Genomic DNA, 17,463 nt, shown 5'->3' on the forward strand with positions numbered 1-17,463 from the left:
TTTGTGTTTGAGACTGTGTGTATATTACTGTGTGTTTGTTTGTGCAATGTGCATGCCTATTTGCCTGCCTGTGTGCCTGCTTAGAATTTATTTCAAGCACTACAGTGAGGTTACAAGAAGAGGCGCTAGGGGTGCCTTACGTTTTAACAATTCTAACCGTGCCCCCAATCCAAAACAATCTGCCCCAATCCAATCCAAAACAATTTGCCCTACTCCAACCTGCCCCACTCTGGTCTGCCCCAATCCAAATCAAAATAATCTGCCCTGGATATTTACATGTAAATTAAATGGTTTACTGCTAACAAACATTTAGATTATAAAAAATAAAAATACAAGGACAAATAAAAACCTTCAACAACAGAAAAAGGTCTTCTTTATTTACAGAAATGTATTCTTAAACAATATGCACTAAACCACCCACCAATCAAGTTTATAATTACCTATGCACACAGGCATATCATTACACTTTGCCTTTCCTAATAACAGCAAACAAATAACAAAACCAGTAAACGTGCACTCACATCCAAAAGGCGAGACCTATTGGTTATGCCAGTGCTTGTTTGTACTTCTGTGTAATGAACAAAATATTTTAATAGGATGAAAACAAATCAGAACACTTTACATTGTGATCTTCAAACAATAAATATGTTTTCTGCAACCCAGATTATGTTCACAGATTATTGTTAAATTACTATATAGTTTTATCAGTAAAACTGCAAATTAGTGGGAATGATTTTTTATGTGTCTTGGAATTTTACTGTCTGTAAATGACAGTGCGCTACCACATCATGCTTTAGTAATATATTTAGTAAAAGTGAGTGTTTAAACAGAAACATTCCTGCTTCATGGCATTTCTATTAGTAAACCAAGAGGCAAGTCATGGATCACGTGTACCCTTATATGTGAGCTAGATTCTTACTATACATGGAGCAAACGTTTAGTCTATTTAATCAAACAAAAGAGTTTTTTTTGTACAGCAGAAATGCTGAGCTCACATATTTGAAGGTGCTCTCATATGAGAAAATGAGAAAAAAGTCAACTGTAAACTAAAATATTTGCCTAGGATCACACAATTTGAGACCTGTTTACTGGTCAAGTACATTAAAATTAGGTCAAGTAGATTATTCAAATTGCTTGACCTGCAGGTGTGGTAACATTTATATGATTTTTTTAAAGCCTGCTAATGGCACACTGAAGAGAAGGACCTCGATTGGGGCCATGGCACGAAGACAATAGCTGACAATGCTCATAACAGGGCCAGATCAGCAGGAGACAATTTTGTCAGGAGGTGATGTCTTTCATCTGTGGTGGTGAACCTGCCAAGGACTGCATGGGAGGCGTGCAACCTGAACATTGGGTGGCAAAGCAGTGGAGCTGTGGTGGCAGCTACAGTGAGGAAGAAGAGAAAGAAGGTAGCCCGTGCAACACCAGCATCGGTAGTCTTTGAGACCCACACCTTTGCAGTAGACCCACTGCAGCTGTGTGACTACCCAGGTGATTGCCAGTACTGTTCTTTTAACTACCACTTCATATTCATGAGCAGAAAAAGAGGATGGAGAATGAGCCTCAGTGACAGCCATCTTTGTTAGGGGCATTGCAGCCCTTTCTCAATGGACTAGTTTCATATGGACCTACAACTGATGGACAGGTTCTGTTCTTCTGGCATTCTGCTTATTACCTTATTATTGGGCAAATGGATAGGGATAGAAAACAGTAATGCTTACAGAAGGAAAAAGAAAGCAATACTTTTCTGAGAACTCAGATAATCATTATCAGCTAGTACTTATTCTAGTCTAATTTTCGATTCCCCCATTGGCGCTGTTTTTTCTTTTAATCTTACACACAGTGACTGAGGCAATGGCTGTCACCCCTGTGACTACCTTGTTGTGCAACACAAAAGACCTCATTACGAGGCTGGCGGTTTGAGACCACCAGCCTCACTATGGTGGTCAGAACTTTTGCTGCAGTGGCAGTCCGAGCACCACATTACGACCCTGGTGGTCAGCCCACCAGGGTACTACAGTTTCTGCCGAAATCGACGATTTTGACGGGCTGTCAGTGCCGCCCTGCTGATTACAACCTGGTTCTCAGCCATTCTTTTGAAAAGACTGGCAGCGAACAGGTGCAATGGCCCACAGGGGGGCCCCTGCACTGCCCATGGAGTTGCCCCCCCCGCCAAGCACCCACGCAATGCTCACTGTCTGCTGCAAGCATTGCGAGAGTGCAGACAGTGAGCATTGTGAGAGTGCTGGCGCCCACTGCAGCGGCAGCATTTCTGCCGGCTCGGTTACGAGCCGGCGACAGTGCTGCTGCGACTTTCCTACTCGGCTAACGGACGGAAACCTTGGTTTCCACCCCTCAGCCCAGCGGGAAAGCCGTAATGGATCAGGTAGCCAGCATGGCGGCAAGCTCCCTGTCAGAAGTTCGGCAGACGGGTCTTCCCATCCGCCAAACTCCTAATCAGGCCCAAAGTGCTTTCAGACTCAATAGTCTAAACTGAAGACTGTGCGCCAGTTAATTTTCTCTGAGGCAGGTGGAAATACCTGCAAGACCATGACACACCCTAAAGACATGATTTTTCATCAAAGGCTAGAATGTACAGATTTCAGGGTGTGAGATTTGAAGAAGAGAGTGGACTGCATCCCAGAATGGGGTCCAGACATCTGGTCATTGAAACAAAAGGAAATAGACCTGAAAGATAGGAATCGTAGAGACAATGTACAAATCACCTAATCCTAGAGAAGGGAGTGATATGTTGGCTTTTAAAAATAAACTTTGGCCTTCTTCTAGAACTTCAAAGAGCTCACAGAACAAGGACATGCAATGCTTCCCCAGAGAATACACCTCGCAGAATTTTAGCTTGCTTCTTAAGCCACGAGCCGGACCAACTAGTCATTACTGTGCAAAGAAACACGACCCCTACCAATATGAGAACCAACAAGTATTTCTATCAGATGTCTCATGTGGATGAGCCACTGAAATCTGCTACTCAGACACCATCTAGGAACATGGACCAAGAAGAACACCAGAGAGTGGAAAAAGTAATGCAGACTTGGTCCAACAGGGTGAGACACTTGAATAAGAGATGACCCTCTGAGGGACAAATCCAAATCACCTATTAAAAGGTGACACTGCTGCTTCGGACTAAATTGCACAGGCCCTAGATGCCCAAGTTTTACTGCACACCAAGTGGCAACTTATCGGTCTCAGTCTTCATTTATTGTGAGAAATTATACTGTATAATTCTTCCTGTAAGCTATTGCGTGTTGGTATTGTTATATGCTGAGAGGAAGTGGTTATTTTCTTTTATACATGTGGGGGATGTTTTTTTTTTTTTTTACATATTTTACTCCACCTGCAGGCTAGAAACTTTACACATTCTTAGTCCTGCTTCCCTGTCAGCTAAGCATATGCACCATCTCATGTACTCCCCAATAAATGTGACAGAAGAACACCACATGCCTGGCTTGGAGGCGAATTGTTAGGAGTATAAGATTAGGAGCCGAAATCGAAGAAGAGGTAGCAAAAGCAATTAATGAGATGGCAACTAATAAAGCACCAAGGGATGTCCATCTGCCAATAGAATATTTTAAAATAGCTAACCTTTAATAGTCCCGTTGCTATGTAAAGCATGGAGTAAGCATCTGACACTTAAGGCGTTGTGAATGAGTTTAATAGAGCCAGAATTTCACTAATGCCAAAACCCGGGAGAGAGATCTGCTGCAGTGTACAAATTACAGACTAATATCCCTAATTAACTAAGACATTAAGATTTTGACAAAGATTTTAGCCAGCAGATTTAGGGTTCCATACCTTTATTGGCCCGTCCTTACCAGATTGGATTCCTGCCACAAAGCTCATCCGCAAACCATCTTAGAACGATATAAAATGGCAGGTCAAGGATGGCGATTACAAGAAAGTCCTATCACTAGATGCATAAAAAAGGCATTTGACCAAGTGTTCTTGGTATTTGCTTGAGATAATGAACAGAATGGGCTTGGGGAGATGTTTGAGTGACAACGTTTCTAGCTATAGACCAACCCCAGGGTATCAGTGAGTTGTGGTGGGCTCTCTTTGCCCTATTTTAACATAAGACTTAGCACAATTCCACTGTTTCTAATAGTGATTGAACCCTTGGTCATTGCTATACGTAGGGACCAGAAAATAAGAGAGGTGTACACTGTACTGGGGGAATGTTAAGCATCCTATTATGGAGACAATGTTTTATTAATCCTTCCAAAACCATTTGGTTCCATACCAGCTCTGATGCTAATAATTGATTCTTTTTATAAATTCATAGGCTACAAGGTTAACTGGTGCAAGTACAAGGTGTTAAAAATGACTTCCCATACTGCTAAAACCTGAATATGTCACTCATGATTCAGGTGGCTGCAAAGACACCTTAAATATCTTGGCATCTGCTGAAAAGGAACCCTAAAACAAAATGGTGAAATAACTCCTTATTAGATACAATCAAAGCCAAATTTGCTAGTTGGTCTAGGTTACATTTGTCCATGTAGGATAAAATACAGATAGTACAAATGAATGTGACACCCTGGCTTAATTACATTTTCGTTATGATACCACTGATAGTACTGCTTTCCATGTTACAAGCACTAGATAGCACCATTAAGGGGTTTGTTTGGGGCAGACGTAGACCAGGACTAAAGGCATCCAAATTACATGCAGCTACGGCTGCAGGAGAATTACAACTCCAGGATACTGAGGGCCTGATTTAGAGTTTGGCGGAGGGGTTGCTCCATCACAACGGTGAGAGATATCCCGTCCGCTGAAATATAAATCCCATTATATCGTATGGGATTCAAATTTTGGCAGACAGGATATGCGTCACTGTTGGGCCAAGCATTAAATTAGACCCTGAGTCTTAATGGCTTGCTTCCCAACTAGCACAGACAATATAAAGGTTAAAGACTCAATGGGAAATATCGGAGTGGGCACAAATACAACAGCATGTACTCGAGACTAAAAGCCAGCTGACAGTATTCTACATAAGTCACATACGAATACAACTGGAACATCACCCCATAATCCATTCCTTTCGTTAAAAGCGGAAGAGAGTATGAAATCTAATATTGGTTCTGGATTCTGACTGACACCGTTCTTTCACAAAACAATGCAAAAATTAGAGGACCATTAGAGGACCATGACAAAGCACTAAAAGAAGCTATATTTGAATTTAGTTATCTCAGGCTAAGTTATACAGCGCATGTGTCACAAGACTCTGATTGCAGGTGATGTGACGCCATCGACAGTGACATTGTACATACTTTGTGAGAGTGAATGATGCTATCCCATTACTAATGTGACACATCAGCTTTGCCTTCATTGCACTTCCACAGTAAACAATTCTTATCAGAGACACTGACTGTACCAGAAGTAGGTATATTGCGACACTGGAAGACAGCTGTACTAACAAAGTATAAACATTGTCTGAAAGGTGTGCACAATATGGCCACATATGAGAAAATAATTTATAAATTACAGGATCGACCGTACTGTTTTGAAGAGGTGTGGGGTAAATTCCTAAAGTAAATATAATTTACCACCAATTCTGATATGACACATAGCGGATAGGAGATGTATATATTTAATTATTGTATACAGAGAGATGCAAGAGCGCTAGTGGGTTGCGGTGCAATCAGAAGTAAGGGGCGTGGGCATAACAATACTTGTTTTATACTAATATATACATGAAATTAATTGTAGGGAATTGGGGCATCCTACTGAGTTTTATTACTGTAAGAGTCATAAAGACTTTCTTCTGACCTGATTCTAGTTTACGACTTCATTGTTTCTATTTCATTTATCATTGCCATATGCTGTTGTGAAGGATTATCACAATTTGCTGTTTCATGTGATTATAATTATAAATGCCAATAAAGAATTTAAATACAAAATCCTGAGCTGAGCTTAAGCTAATGGCTGTTGCACAGGCCATGTGCTCATAGCTATTGGGCTTTCTGCATCCACTTTAGGATCCCTCCACAGATATATCTGGAACCCACAGTGATGCCACCAGGCTCTAGGGCTGATCGACTGAATGAAGCTGTAGAAAAAGTGCATCAGATTATCAGAGGAAGGGTTTAGGGATAGGTAGGAGAGAGAATATATTCTGCACAAATGGTAACGGTAAACAGATATGAAGTAACTGAATTTCTCGACATTGCTTCGAATAGTAACACATTTATTCCATAAGCATTATCAATGCTCATATATAACTGAAAGTGCAGTCTTCTAAATCGTGGTTCAGATAGAAACAGGGCAAACTAAATAGTGCCCAACAGCTAAATGCGGCTGAATTTGGAGTTTCACATGCCTAAATCAGATCTTCCAGCTTAAATAAAATCCCTTCAAAAGTATGAAGGTTGAAACTCAAAAGTGCTCTGTTGAAGCCTTTAAATGTGCTCTAGGATGGTAGGATAACACTCATGTACACCTTCCTTGTCACATTCAGTGTAATTCCCTCCTCTCTCCCCTTCTTGTTCTCCATGCCTTGGATTAAAAATGTTCTTATATATGTTGTATATGATAAATAAATAAATACAGTTCTGTAGTCCCATAGCGTGCTCTCCACCAGTGTAAAATATGTGCAAAGTTATAGATTCTTCTACTCACAGACACACATTCCTCCAAGTGCTTTATCAAAGACACTGCAGATACACAGGCGCTACACACCAAGTACACATACATTACACGCCCATGGAGTGACTTAAATTGGAACTGAAGGGCAAAATGGGCCTGAGCACAGTAGACGGTTCTTCAACACCCTTGCAGTGTCTAGGGGTGCTGGCAGAGTAAGGTGCCAAGCTCACAGTGAGTATCATGAGCTCTCATTTGCACCCAGAGCACCATTTCAGAGTTATTAATATTTGGTCGGACACTATTCTAAGGATGGATTGTTTTATTTATTTTTCTGTATAGAAAATATGCATGGGGCTTGTGGGAAGGAATTGTATGGTTTATATACCTTGATGATCATTGATTACGAAAGGATGCCTTGCATAAAGTCAGAGCATTAGTGACTTGAAGATGTTATTGCCATGTCAAGAACTGACGTTCTCCCCTTTGAAGAGTAAGAAGCGTGATCCTCATGGCCAAGTAAAAGAACAAGAACACTGGACAGTTTATACTGCTGAGGGTATGTTTCGACAGATATATAAAACAGTGGCAGACTAAAGTTCCATAAAAAAGCAGGTAGTGATGAACACATACTGGGTTTAAATTCAGAGGCAGAAAGGGGTCCAAAGTGTGATTTTTAAAGAAGGGAAGCTCATAACCATATTTCAGAGACTAGCGGAAAGTAACAGAAAGCAGAGATAAGTTGTTAACAGTGCTGATTTGAAGAAGCTGATTGACTATAAGAATTCAATGTAAAGGGGGGTAGAATTCATATGTAAATCAGGAGGGCATAGCATTTCTAGTGAACGAATGACCGTGGTACCAGTGTTAAGTAAGCCATGACATATGTATCCTTTTGACAATATCCAAGTCACTTGTTTGTTGTTTAGTGCAGAGAATGAATTAAATATGGAAGAAGGTTATATAGAAGAGTAGTATCGTTGACACTACAATATATTTGACCCGATTCCAAAAGTTGTATTTGTTTACTCCTTTTTAGATCTACCCCTACACTTAAGGGCAGATCTCCACGTTTTCCAAAGGGAGATTTACAGCTGACTTACATGTCTCCACTCTCTCAAATAAGGGGGTGTAGCCTCCCACAACAGGGTTTATGTGTGTAAAAGTACTGGTAGAAACTCGTCACATGTTGGTGGAGATCTCTGTAAGGGAAATTGTAGTGAAATTTAATAAAGTTTATTTAAAAATATTTTAATGTATAATATGTGTTTAAATATTTTTTATTGACATGAAACTAATATACTAAAATGTTACAGCGGAATAATTCATCAAATTAAATGTGTGTTAAGTAATACAATATTTAAAATGTAATAAAATATAACTATTAATTTTAAACAGTAATATGAAAACAAAATACATTCCTTCACTAGCAGTTTTATTTGTATTTAATTTTTAATAAACATGAGTAAAAGTTATTATTTATATTTATTTTGAATACAGTTTAGCTTTAAAATAAGTTAATTTATTTAAAATAATTTTATTATTAAGGTTTAAAACAACATACAAAATAACTATACATATTTTTATCACTAATATATACATAAATAAATATATAATTCAAATGTTGAATACATTTAATTAGTTTCATATTAATTCCTATGAGTGTTATTTTAATTCCATGCCGCCATTGTTTTCTATGGAAGTGTGTTGCAATACGAGTGATTGGCCGTGTGAGGTGCTTGACTTATTACAAATCTGCCCTGGAGTACAATCACCTTTTTTGATATTTTGAGGGCAATAGTAACTTTAAAAGTGTATTTTGTGAATCACAATGGTCTACCTCTTTTGTAGGTGTGTGTATCATCATGTACCTCCCAACCCCCTCTTTAAATTTCCCATATCCCATCCTTCTAATTTTTGATCTTTGGTAAAAAATGCATATACTGTCTCCAATCATGTGCATTGTCTAAGTCCTTCTATAAATTTTAACTGATATTAAGATTTATTTATGCATTTTCATTTCTACAGGCTATTAAGGCATTGAAGACGTCATTTCTTTAATCCGGACTACATGATGCAAGAGTGTTTCTTACAGATTTAAGTTGGGACAAATTCAGGTATGAATCAATTCTTTTTCACACTTATTCATACAACGCAACATATGTCACCACTGTTGCAGTTTCCGTATCTAACATCTTCCATGTTCCTAAGATGAGCCTTTCTACAAATGTCTCTAGCTTTACCTTTTCTTATATGCCTCACAGTTACAAACATACGCTGTACTAAGGCCACAATTTCTGCATAGTCTCTCTCGATTTTTCTCCTTTTCAAGAGCAGGTGTTATGACTCTGGGCACTGTGAAACTGTCATTTATTACCACTCTGCATGCTCTTTGCTCCTATAGTACCAGATCAAGTTGGCTAGACTCAAGTGACTTATTTAACTTTTATGTTCTGTTTATTTGCACAGCACAAAACTGCCCAGTGCTTTTCTGGTGCCGAAATAGAAGACGTGGGGAATATTGCCTAGAATTCAGGGATGAAAATGCAGAGTTTTCAGTTTCCTTCTGAATCAAATCTAATCTGGTACTGACTATTTAAGGAGAAGGGTTTGCAAAAAGTCGTAGCCAGGACAAAAAAACTTTTATTTAAGCTTGACGTTAGGACCCAGAATGCAGTAAACTCCTAGGATGGTAGAGCTTTGGCAGAGATGATTAGCTAATTCCTTAACAGGCCTATTGTGCAACACACAAGCGTTTCAATTGTATTCTGGCAGACTTAAATAACCAGTGTAAAGACTTCAGCAGGGTACAGACCTACCCCTGCATCACTCATCTAGTGAACAGCTGCATTATAGATTTTCTGGAGTTTGCTTGTAAACTCTTGGGTTGCTCGAATCGGATACATTGACCCAACAATAGCACCGCTTGCTGAAGTAAGGCTTAGAATATTTATTTGCCTATTTATTTGTTCAATAATATAGTTCTTGAGTGCAAACCTCGCCAGAATTACCTTCCCTGTAAAGGACATATGGACAATATTATGGTCTTGAAGTAAAGATATATATTTTCTGTCATGGCCATTTTTGTGAGTGCACAGCTGGAAACCTTTCTCAGCCTCGTTATTAAATTAGGACTTTCTACAGTTTAGTAGGTAGACCCAGGTCATGAGCAGACCTAAGCATATGCTAGTACGTTAGAGAAGTCATGACACCAGAATTGCATTTGCCACTGATTGTGTAAAAAGGAATTCTTTGTAAAATCCCTAGTCTGTGCTTGTATGCACATGTTAGAGCCATCTAGAATTCTGAAGTTGCATACCCCCAACACTAATTTTCATCAAAGGCCAATAGATTCTAGCAAATACTGAGACAATCAATGCTCTACCACTAGTTTCTTCAATTGCATTTCACCAATTCTGAATTTAATTTCAGCATATTCTGGTTCATTCTGGCTGCTATATCTGCAAGGCATGATTTAAAGTATACCTATGTTATACTCAGACCTCCACCCTGTTATAAGAGGATCTGATTGTTGTTTACATGCATATAACATCTGAGCCAATAGTCCATAACAAGGACCACCAGTGACTTCACGAAACATTGAAGAATAAGGGGTAGAGGAATGAGCACAGTGAGACAATGTTAATGTCTTTGAGCTCCACTCACATGGGTGCAGTACCACCAGATGTTTTCTGGCACTTAGGTAGAACACAATCCAGTGGATTGTCTTAGTATTAACTCATATCTGATTGACTTTGAATAACAACTATTTCACACGTTCAGGAGGGTAGAGGTCCCTGGAACACCCAGAAGGCCTGCTAGGCAAAGAAACTTCCTTGAATATATATTATGTGATACTTTGACATTGAGTGAACACAAGTAGAGATGGTCACCCTTTCTCCATGGTTTCCTGGTTCTCTTGCTCAACTCTTATGGCAGGGTCATCAAGGATCTTTTGTGACGCAGTGATATTTGGAGATAGATCAACTGAATTATGAAGATCTTGGATAACTGTATTGTGCTCAAGTCTTTCCCACTCTATAAAATAAAATATTTATAGGCCTTGCAGACTGTGACGTTAACCTAGACTGTGTGCATTGATTAACCACAAGGCTTAACTGCAGTTGAATAGATGTCAGTGTTTACCCTTTGCATTACTTTGTGCCTGTATAGAAAGTTACACAAAAGACATTGAAATCACTATGACAGCAGGTTTGCTGTTACTCTACACTGTGGTCCTCATTTTATCATCTTTGCAACTGAGCAGACCAACTGAGATTTGAACCTCTGACTTCTAGGATGACTGTCTGACAATGTTTGTAAAGTGTGCCATATGCTTCTATTGGTTACAGGAAGTAAAAATAACAAATGCTAAAATCCTGAAAGCCATTACCACAACAACACATATGTAAACCTTTACCTAAGATAGTCAATTCATTTTAAATGCTTTAAACAAAAAAGCACCTTCACTGTGGCAGGGCCATGAATATAAATGAAGAACTTACTGTTGAATTGCATTGTACAATTTGTATAGTCTCTTAGCACAGTTATGGACCCAAAGTGCTCTCATGGGCGATTTGCTGCAACGTTTCCTCCTTTGTTTTATATGTTTTGGAGCATTTATAGTGTCGGTTTATAGTGTGGCCTATGTTGTAAGCACTGGGTGTTGTGCATGAGGGTTTAAAAGGTGACACATTCAGTTAACTGCGAATTTGTTGCATCTGGGCATAAAATGAGCAGAAGGCATTGGGCAGAAAGGAGGATGCTCCCGTTTACCAATCACAATCATCTTGTTCATTGTATGGGTGAAGGTATTGTTTTGCGGAAAGTGGCCATAATATTTTTATAGTGCACTAGTAAACAATGCCACTTTAAACTAAAACCGTTGTTCCAAAATGGCAGCACAATTGATTGTGACTCCACCCACTAAATGATTACACTCTTCACGACCCCTAGAAAAGCAACACGATTGTGCTCGAGCGAAATATCACAGCCCCATTGCAAGGACAGACGGGTTTAATCAGCAACATTGTGCAATTATGTATTTTGTTTCCACGTATTACCCACAGTGACAGGAGCATATCTGAAAGTGTTAACGCCTTGGCAATAGCACGTATCAAAATGACTACCTTCTGAGAAACCACAGATCCGCATGGCTCTGGGGCGGACCCTGGCACAGTCCGTCATGAAATGCTTATTCATGTACCAGCTCGAGGAGCAACTTAGGAGCGGAGGTAGGGCCAGATAAGTGGTAACAAGGGGGTAAAGTAGGGCATATGGAAAATTGGACCTGAGGTTCACCGGCACCGGAAACAAGTTACTGTACCATCAGTATAGAGTGAGTCTGTGCCCTGGTGGGGAGGCGGGTTCCAATGTGTAGGCAACCTTGTCATTGGTAAGTGGAAAGCCTGGTGCTGCGTGTGCCCACAACAGAATGAGACATACAGAGGCGGAGTGTGCTTGCAATATGGGAAGAAAGCGAGCTTAAAGAGATCAACAGTTAGGCCCATATTTATACAATTTTTGCGCCGCATTTGCGTCACTTTTTGACACAAAAACAGCGCAAACTTACAAAATATAATTGTATTTTGTAAGTTTGCGCTGCTTTTGCGTCAACAAATGACGCAAATGCGGCGCAAAAAAAAGTGTAAATATGGGCCTCAAACAGTTAAGAAAATGCAGCCTGACCTAACTAAGCACCAACTCCAGCTACAAAGAAGCTTCAGAAAACTGTTCTAATTTCCCCCTTAACTCGCATTGAGTGAAAAACGCTTCACCAAGCCTACTCCTCCCCATGACCCAAAAAAGTGGCTGCCTTCCTGCGAGGATTTGTCAGAGATGTGTGTTGCAGCCCTGGTGAATGGAGCTTACTGTGGTTGGTACGTTTATTCAGAAGGCTTGGAAGGAAAAAAAGGCCTCGGACAGAGCTAAGTTCCACCAGATTGGTAGGGGGGATGGGGACCCCTATCCTCCAATAAAAACAAGCACTGGCAAAGCCAGTATGTATCGCCTGTAAGAGCTATTGGTTTTGGCCTTGTTATGTAGCCATGCTGTACATTAGTGCAGATGCTTTAAAGTGTGGCTACAACTAATTTTAAAAAGCGCAATGACACAGCCAGGGCTAAAGCACTTTTAAAAAAATAGGTGTATTACCGCTGGATGCATCATAGCCCTTGTCAGAAATGGGGTCTCGAGTTGGCAGTCGGTTTGCACCCTGTCCAAGTAGGGACCCTCACTCTAGTCGGGATAAGGAAGATACCTGCTCAGTCAACCCCTGCTCACCCCCTTGGTAGCTTGGCACAAGCAGTCAGGCTTATCTCAGAAGCAATGTGTAAAGCATTTGCACATAACACACAGTAACAAGTGAAAACACTACAAAAGGACACCACACCAGTTTTTAAAACAATAGCCAATATTTATCTGTGTAAAACAAGACCAAAACGATAAAAATCCAACATACAGTGCTAAAGATATGAATTTTGTAAGATTTATCTTAAAAATACAGTTCCTTGAAGTCGATAGCACAGGATCGTGAGAAACAAAACCAACAGTTCAGGCTGGCTGCAGCTTCGCAGGCCAGCTACGGTGTCGGGAAGACCCGCAAACAATACCTTGGATTTAAAGGCGGTCGTGATCCTCGTGGTGAGCTCCGGAGAGCGCTGTCGGTTCTGAAGTCGGTGTGGGAGTCAACGGGCCATTGAAGTCACACACCTCTGAGATCGAACCCCGGGCTGATGAAATCAGATGCACTGGCGTGGATGGCATCAGGGCTGCGGTGCGAGGCAGAATGATGCGACATGTGGTGCCCACAGGTCACAATGCAGGCAGTGGCTCGATGATGGCGTCCAGTGGCGTCAGTGAAACCAGGGCTGCGGTGTGAAGCTGGGCGGTGTGACGTGCAGTGTCACCAGGCCATGGTGCAGGCAGCGTTGTTGTTGTTGCTGAAGCTCTGTTGTCGGTAGGCCCAAGCCAGCGGTGCGGGATGGGACAGCGCTTCGTGACCCTCACGAGCGGTGTCCACAGGCCACGGTGCAGCCAGGATGCCTGGTGACGACACGGGAGTCGATGATGCTGGTGTCGGTGCCCCGGAGCTGCAGTACCGGACAGGATGGTGCTTCGTGTACATCACGAGCAGTGTCCACAGGCCACGGTGCAGGCAGCATCGTCGTCGTCGTAAGCAGGAGTGGCGACGTCGGAGATGCCCAGGCTGCGGTGTGAGCAGGCAATGCCGGTCTGAGCAACGTTTACAGGGCTACATATGTGGGTGGCACAATCAGTGCCTGCAGGTCCACTAGTAGCATTTGATTTACAGGCCCTGGGTACTTCTAGTGCACTTTACTAGGAACTTACCAGTAAATCAAATATGCCAATCACGGATAATACAATCAACAGCACAATTTACACAGAGAGCATATGCACTTTAGTACTATTTTGCAGTGGTAAAGTGCCCGAGTCCTAAAGCCAACAAAAACTGGTCAGAAAAATTAGGAGGAAGGAGACAAAAAGGTTGGGGATGACCCTGCAAAAAGGGCCAGGTGCAACAGCCCTCTTTTCTTTATTATGTTTAGCCACACTGCTATACAGCATGACTACAAATCATTGTCAAAGGTGACAATGCACATGCCGTACTGCATGCACAAAAGGAAAAGACAAAGCCAATAGTCTCAAAGCCAAGACCTTTGGCTTTGCCAATGCTAGTTAGGTCTCAGCACAACAACCCTGTAATTCAAAACAATTCAGTTAATCTTCCCTTGTGTGACAAAGAAAAAAAAAATAACATTTGAAAAAAATCCTAACAAATTAAGAAAGCAATTGCACCCATGTTCATGTCTTGATGAAAATATATTTTGAAGCAGATAACATCTGCTGTCATAATACAAGCAGATAACATCGGTTGCACAATTAGCATCCATTTCAATGGATAAAAAGGCTTTTTTTTAAATGTGTGAGATATAGTAAAATGCAGCTACAAATGGCAAGGGGTTTAACAAGAATGCAGCGAAGAAGTAAAAGTAGTACATCTATCACAAAGCTATCTGGGGAAGGACAGTAGTGAAGCTGAAGGAATCAGTACTTGGTCTACGCTCCAGCCGAAAGAAGAAGTGAAGCCAGCATGCACTGGCCAATTAGAAGACAGCCACTAAAAGTGACAATGAAGCCAATGTTAAGCATTGGGTGGCATGCAAGTCGCTTGTTGTACACACTATCTCTCACAAGCGAGAACACATACAGTGCATAGTCTGTGGAATGGAAGATCTAAGAATTAATAAAATGAAAAGCATTATTGCCATTGTGCTTATGGACCACTTGTTTAGTGTTCCCATCCTTGATATGCCATGGATTGATACCATTACTAATTGATAATCCTGTCATTCAGTGCTTAAATCCAGCTGAAGCACGACAGCATGACAGCCAATGGCTAAAACAGGCTGTGTAGAAGTTCTTTCTGTCTCTGTATGTATTTGTATGTCGTGCAGTGTGGTGTGTTTGTGTGGTAACATGAACTCTTCAGACAGCTAACACTTTCAGCTGGTGACACCTAAAGAGTTGAGAGAGAAAGTAAGCTTTGGGTCAGCCGCTTCACCCATTTGCCTTCTTGTATTTTCATTGACGTTGTTAAATGGCTGTTCATCAAGGGCGTGGCATTTTGAGGATGTGTTCAATAAGGTTTGGTAATCACCGTTATGCATTCATTTCTTTCACTTTGCTGCCATGATAACATGCAGGAATTATGGAATTTTTTGTTCACAAGTTAAAGATTTGCATGTGTGTAGGATTTTTTTACTGTTGCAACCAAAATACTGTACAATTGTCAAAAGTATTTACTATGCAATAGTTTGCATTGTATGCCTTTTAAGTACATCAGTTTCCACACAAACTTCATTTTCTGACTCCCCTACACAGAGAGACTGCGAAATAGAGAGGGATCAAAAATATAAACACATGAACAGAAGAAAGCGCCATTTTAAAATCAAGAATGATTGTAAGCAGCATCACTTAACTGAACCGTCACAGTGTTGGGGGGAGAAAGGGTGTGACCGCTTTAATAAAGCTAGAGTGAATCCATCCCACAAAGGGCCAGATGTAGCAAAGATTTTTACCCATTCTGTGTCTATGGGAAAAAGTGTTCGTACGTATGGCCCAAAGCCTCTCCAGTGGGCCTGCATACGATGTGTGAAGCTTTTCCAAATCGTTAAATGGGTTTGTACATTTGAAAATGGGTTTTAGTTCTTGCAAACCCTCTGATTCACTGAGTCAGAGAACGCTAGAATCCTTTGTACACGAGGCCTGAAAGGGCTAAATCTTTTCAAACCTCGTAAGTAAACCTGTGATGCGTGGAGTTTTGACTTTTTCAAAAACATTTGTCAAAAGTGCCTCTGTTATTTCACCCTGTGGTGATATTGTTATATATTATGTTATACTGTTACTTGAAGCGTGAAAGTACATGCTGGTAAGGTTATGCAATCAAGAAATAAATTAACAATGCCATTTCTGCATGTTCATACACAAGGAAACTTTGAAGCCATGGGTATTGGCACCTACTTTGTGTGTTTAAATAAACTAAAGTAATAACTCATTAAAAAATAAACGTAAGCAGTGCATGTTGGAAGAGGTTTATGCGTGGCAGGATGTCATAAACGGCTAATGTGTGCAGAGCTGCTATTTGTACCTTATAAGATAATCTAAGTGTGTTTTATGCAGCTGCCCTTCTCTTTGTAGTGGACTGTGCTGTTTTGGAAAATAAGACAGGCTTCTGTGCAAAGAAAAAAGGCAACATTGCTGTTGAGTATGAACAGATGCAAACTGTGCTACAGATATGTGGTGTATTTTCAGGTTACGATGTCGGCAAAAGGTTTTATAGAATCTGACTCTTCACAGATGGACCGGATGGACCTTGGAAAGCCAGAGGTCGTAAGATTCTTGATTAAAAAGTTGGAGCAACTTCCAGAAGGTGACAGGTATTGACGATTTTCTGTTTCTTCCACCTTTGCCATTATGGTGTGTCTGATTTTATCTGTTCCACTTATTTTATATATGAGAGTGTTACATTAGTATCACGTATAACTTGGGAGCACATTTTAAGCACAATGTCTAATACAGGCTCTTTATAGTCCGTTCCTAATGTTACATATAAAGTATCATCACTGATCTAACTTATTTTGAGACGCTGCCATATATTGGGTGAAAACTCATAACCAGGGGTTATCCCAAATGCCTTGTGGAACGCTTTCTGAAAAGGGCATGGTAATGCCCTAGGGAGACATTACTCACCCCAAAATCCAAGGGAGTAATGTCTAAGAAAACGTATTTGTGTGACTACCTTCTCTACAATTTCTAGCTTAGTGCCTCAAAGCATTAAGAAGCATTGGAAGATATTGGCTGCAGGGTGTTAGAAATGGCATTGTGTTTTTTCTTCTTTACACTTGTTAGAAATGGGGTCTCTGGTTGGCAGTCAGTTTGCACTCTGTCCAAGCAGGGACCCTCACTCTAGTCAGGGTAAACAAGATAACACCTAGGATAACCTCTCCTCACCCCCTTGGTAGCTTGGCACAAGCAGTCAGGCTTATCTCAGAGGCAATGTGTGAAGTATTTGCAGAAACCCACACAGTAACACAGTGAACATACCACAAAAGCACTCAACACTAGTTTAGAAAAATAGCCAAATATTTATCTGAGTAAAACAAGACCAAAATGACAAAAATCCAACATACACAAGCAAAGTTATGAATTTTCATAATTAAACTTCAATATAGCGCTTACAAACACAAATGCTTCAATTTAGTACTATCACGGTGTCATGATGGAGTCGTTCCCAACAATCCGACGCCAATGGCGCCGGTCACGGAATTGTGCGGACCCCCA

At 40.7% G+C, this 17,463-nt stretch overlaps 1 protein-coding gene across 2 annotated transcripts in view; it reads left to right on the plus strand.

Moving 5' to 3' along the window:
- Window positions 1–17,463, plus strand: part of LOC138249826 (transmembrane protein 126A-like) — a 79,558-nt gene that overhangs the window by 11,237 nt on the left and 50,858 nt on the right. The window contains exons 2-3 of one of the 2 annotated variants that reach the window (XM_069203954.1): window positions 8,629–8,717; window positions 16,435–16,559. In XM_069203954.1, the coding sequence (XP_069060055.1) occupies window positions 16,441–16,559 (119 nt within the window). In that variant the 5' untranslated portion in view covers window positions 8,629–8,717; window positions 16,435–16,440. The remainder of the gene's footprint in view (window positions 1–8,628; window positions 8,718–16,434; window positions 16,560–17,463) is intronic. The other variant, XM_069203955.1, reaches the window with a different exon arrangement.

Source organism: Pleurodeles waltl, chromosome 8 (genome assembly GCF_031143425.1).
Source record: "Pleurodeles waltl isolate 20211129_DDA chromosome 8, aPleWal1.hap1.20221129, whole genome shotgun sequence".
NCBI classification, from domain to species: Eukaryota; Metazoa; Chordata; class Amphibia; order Caudata; family Salamandridae; genus Pleurodeles; species Pleurodeles waltl.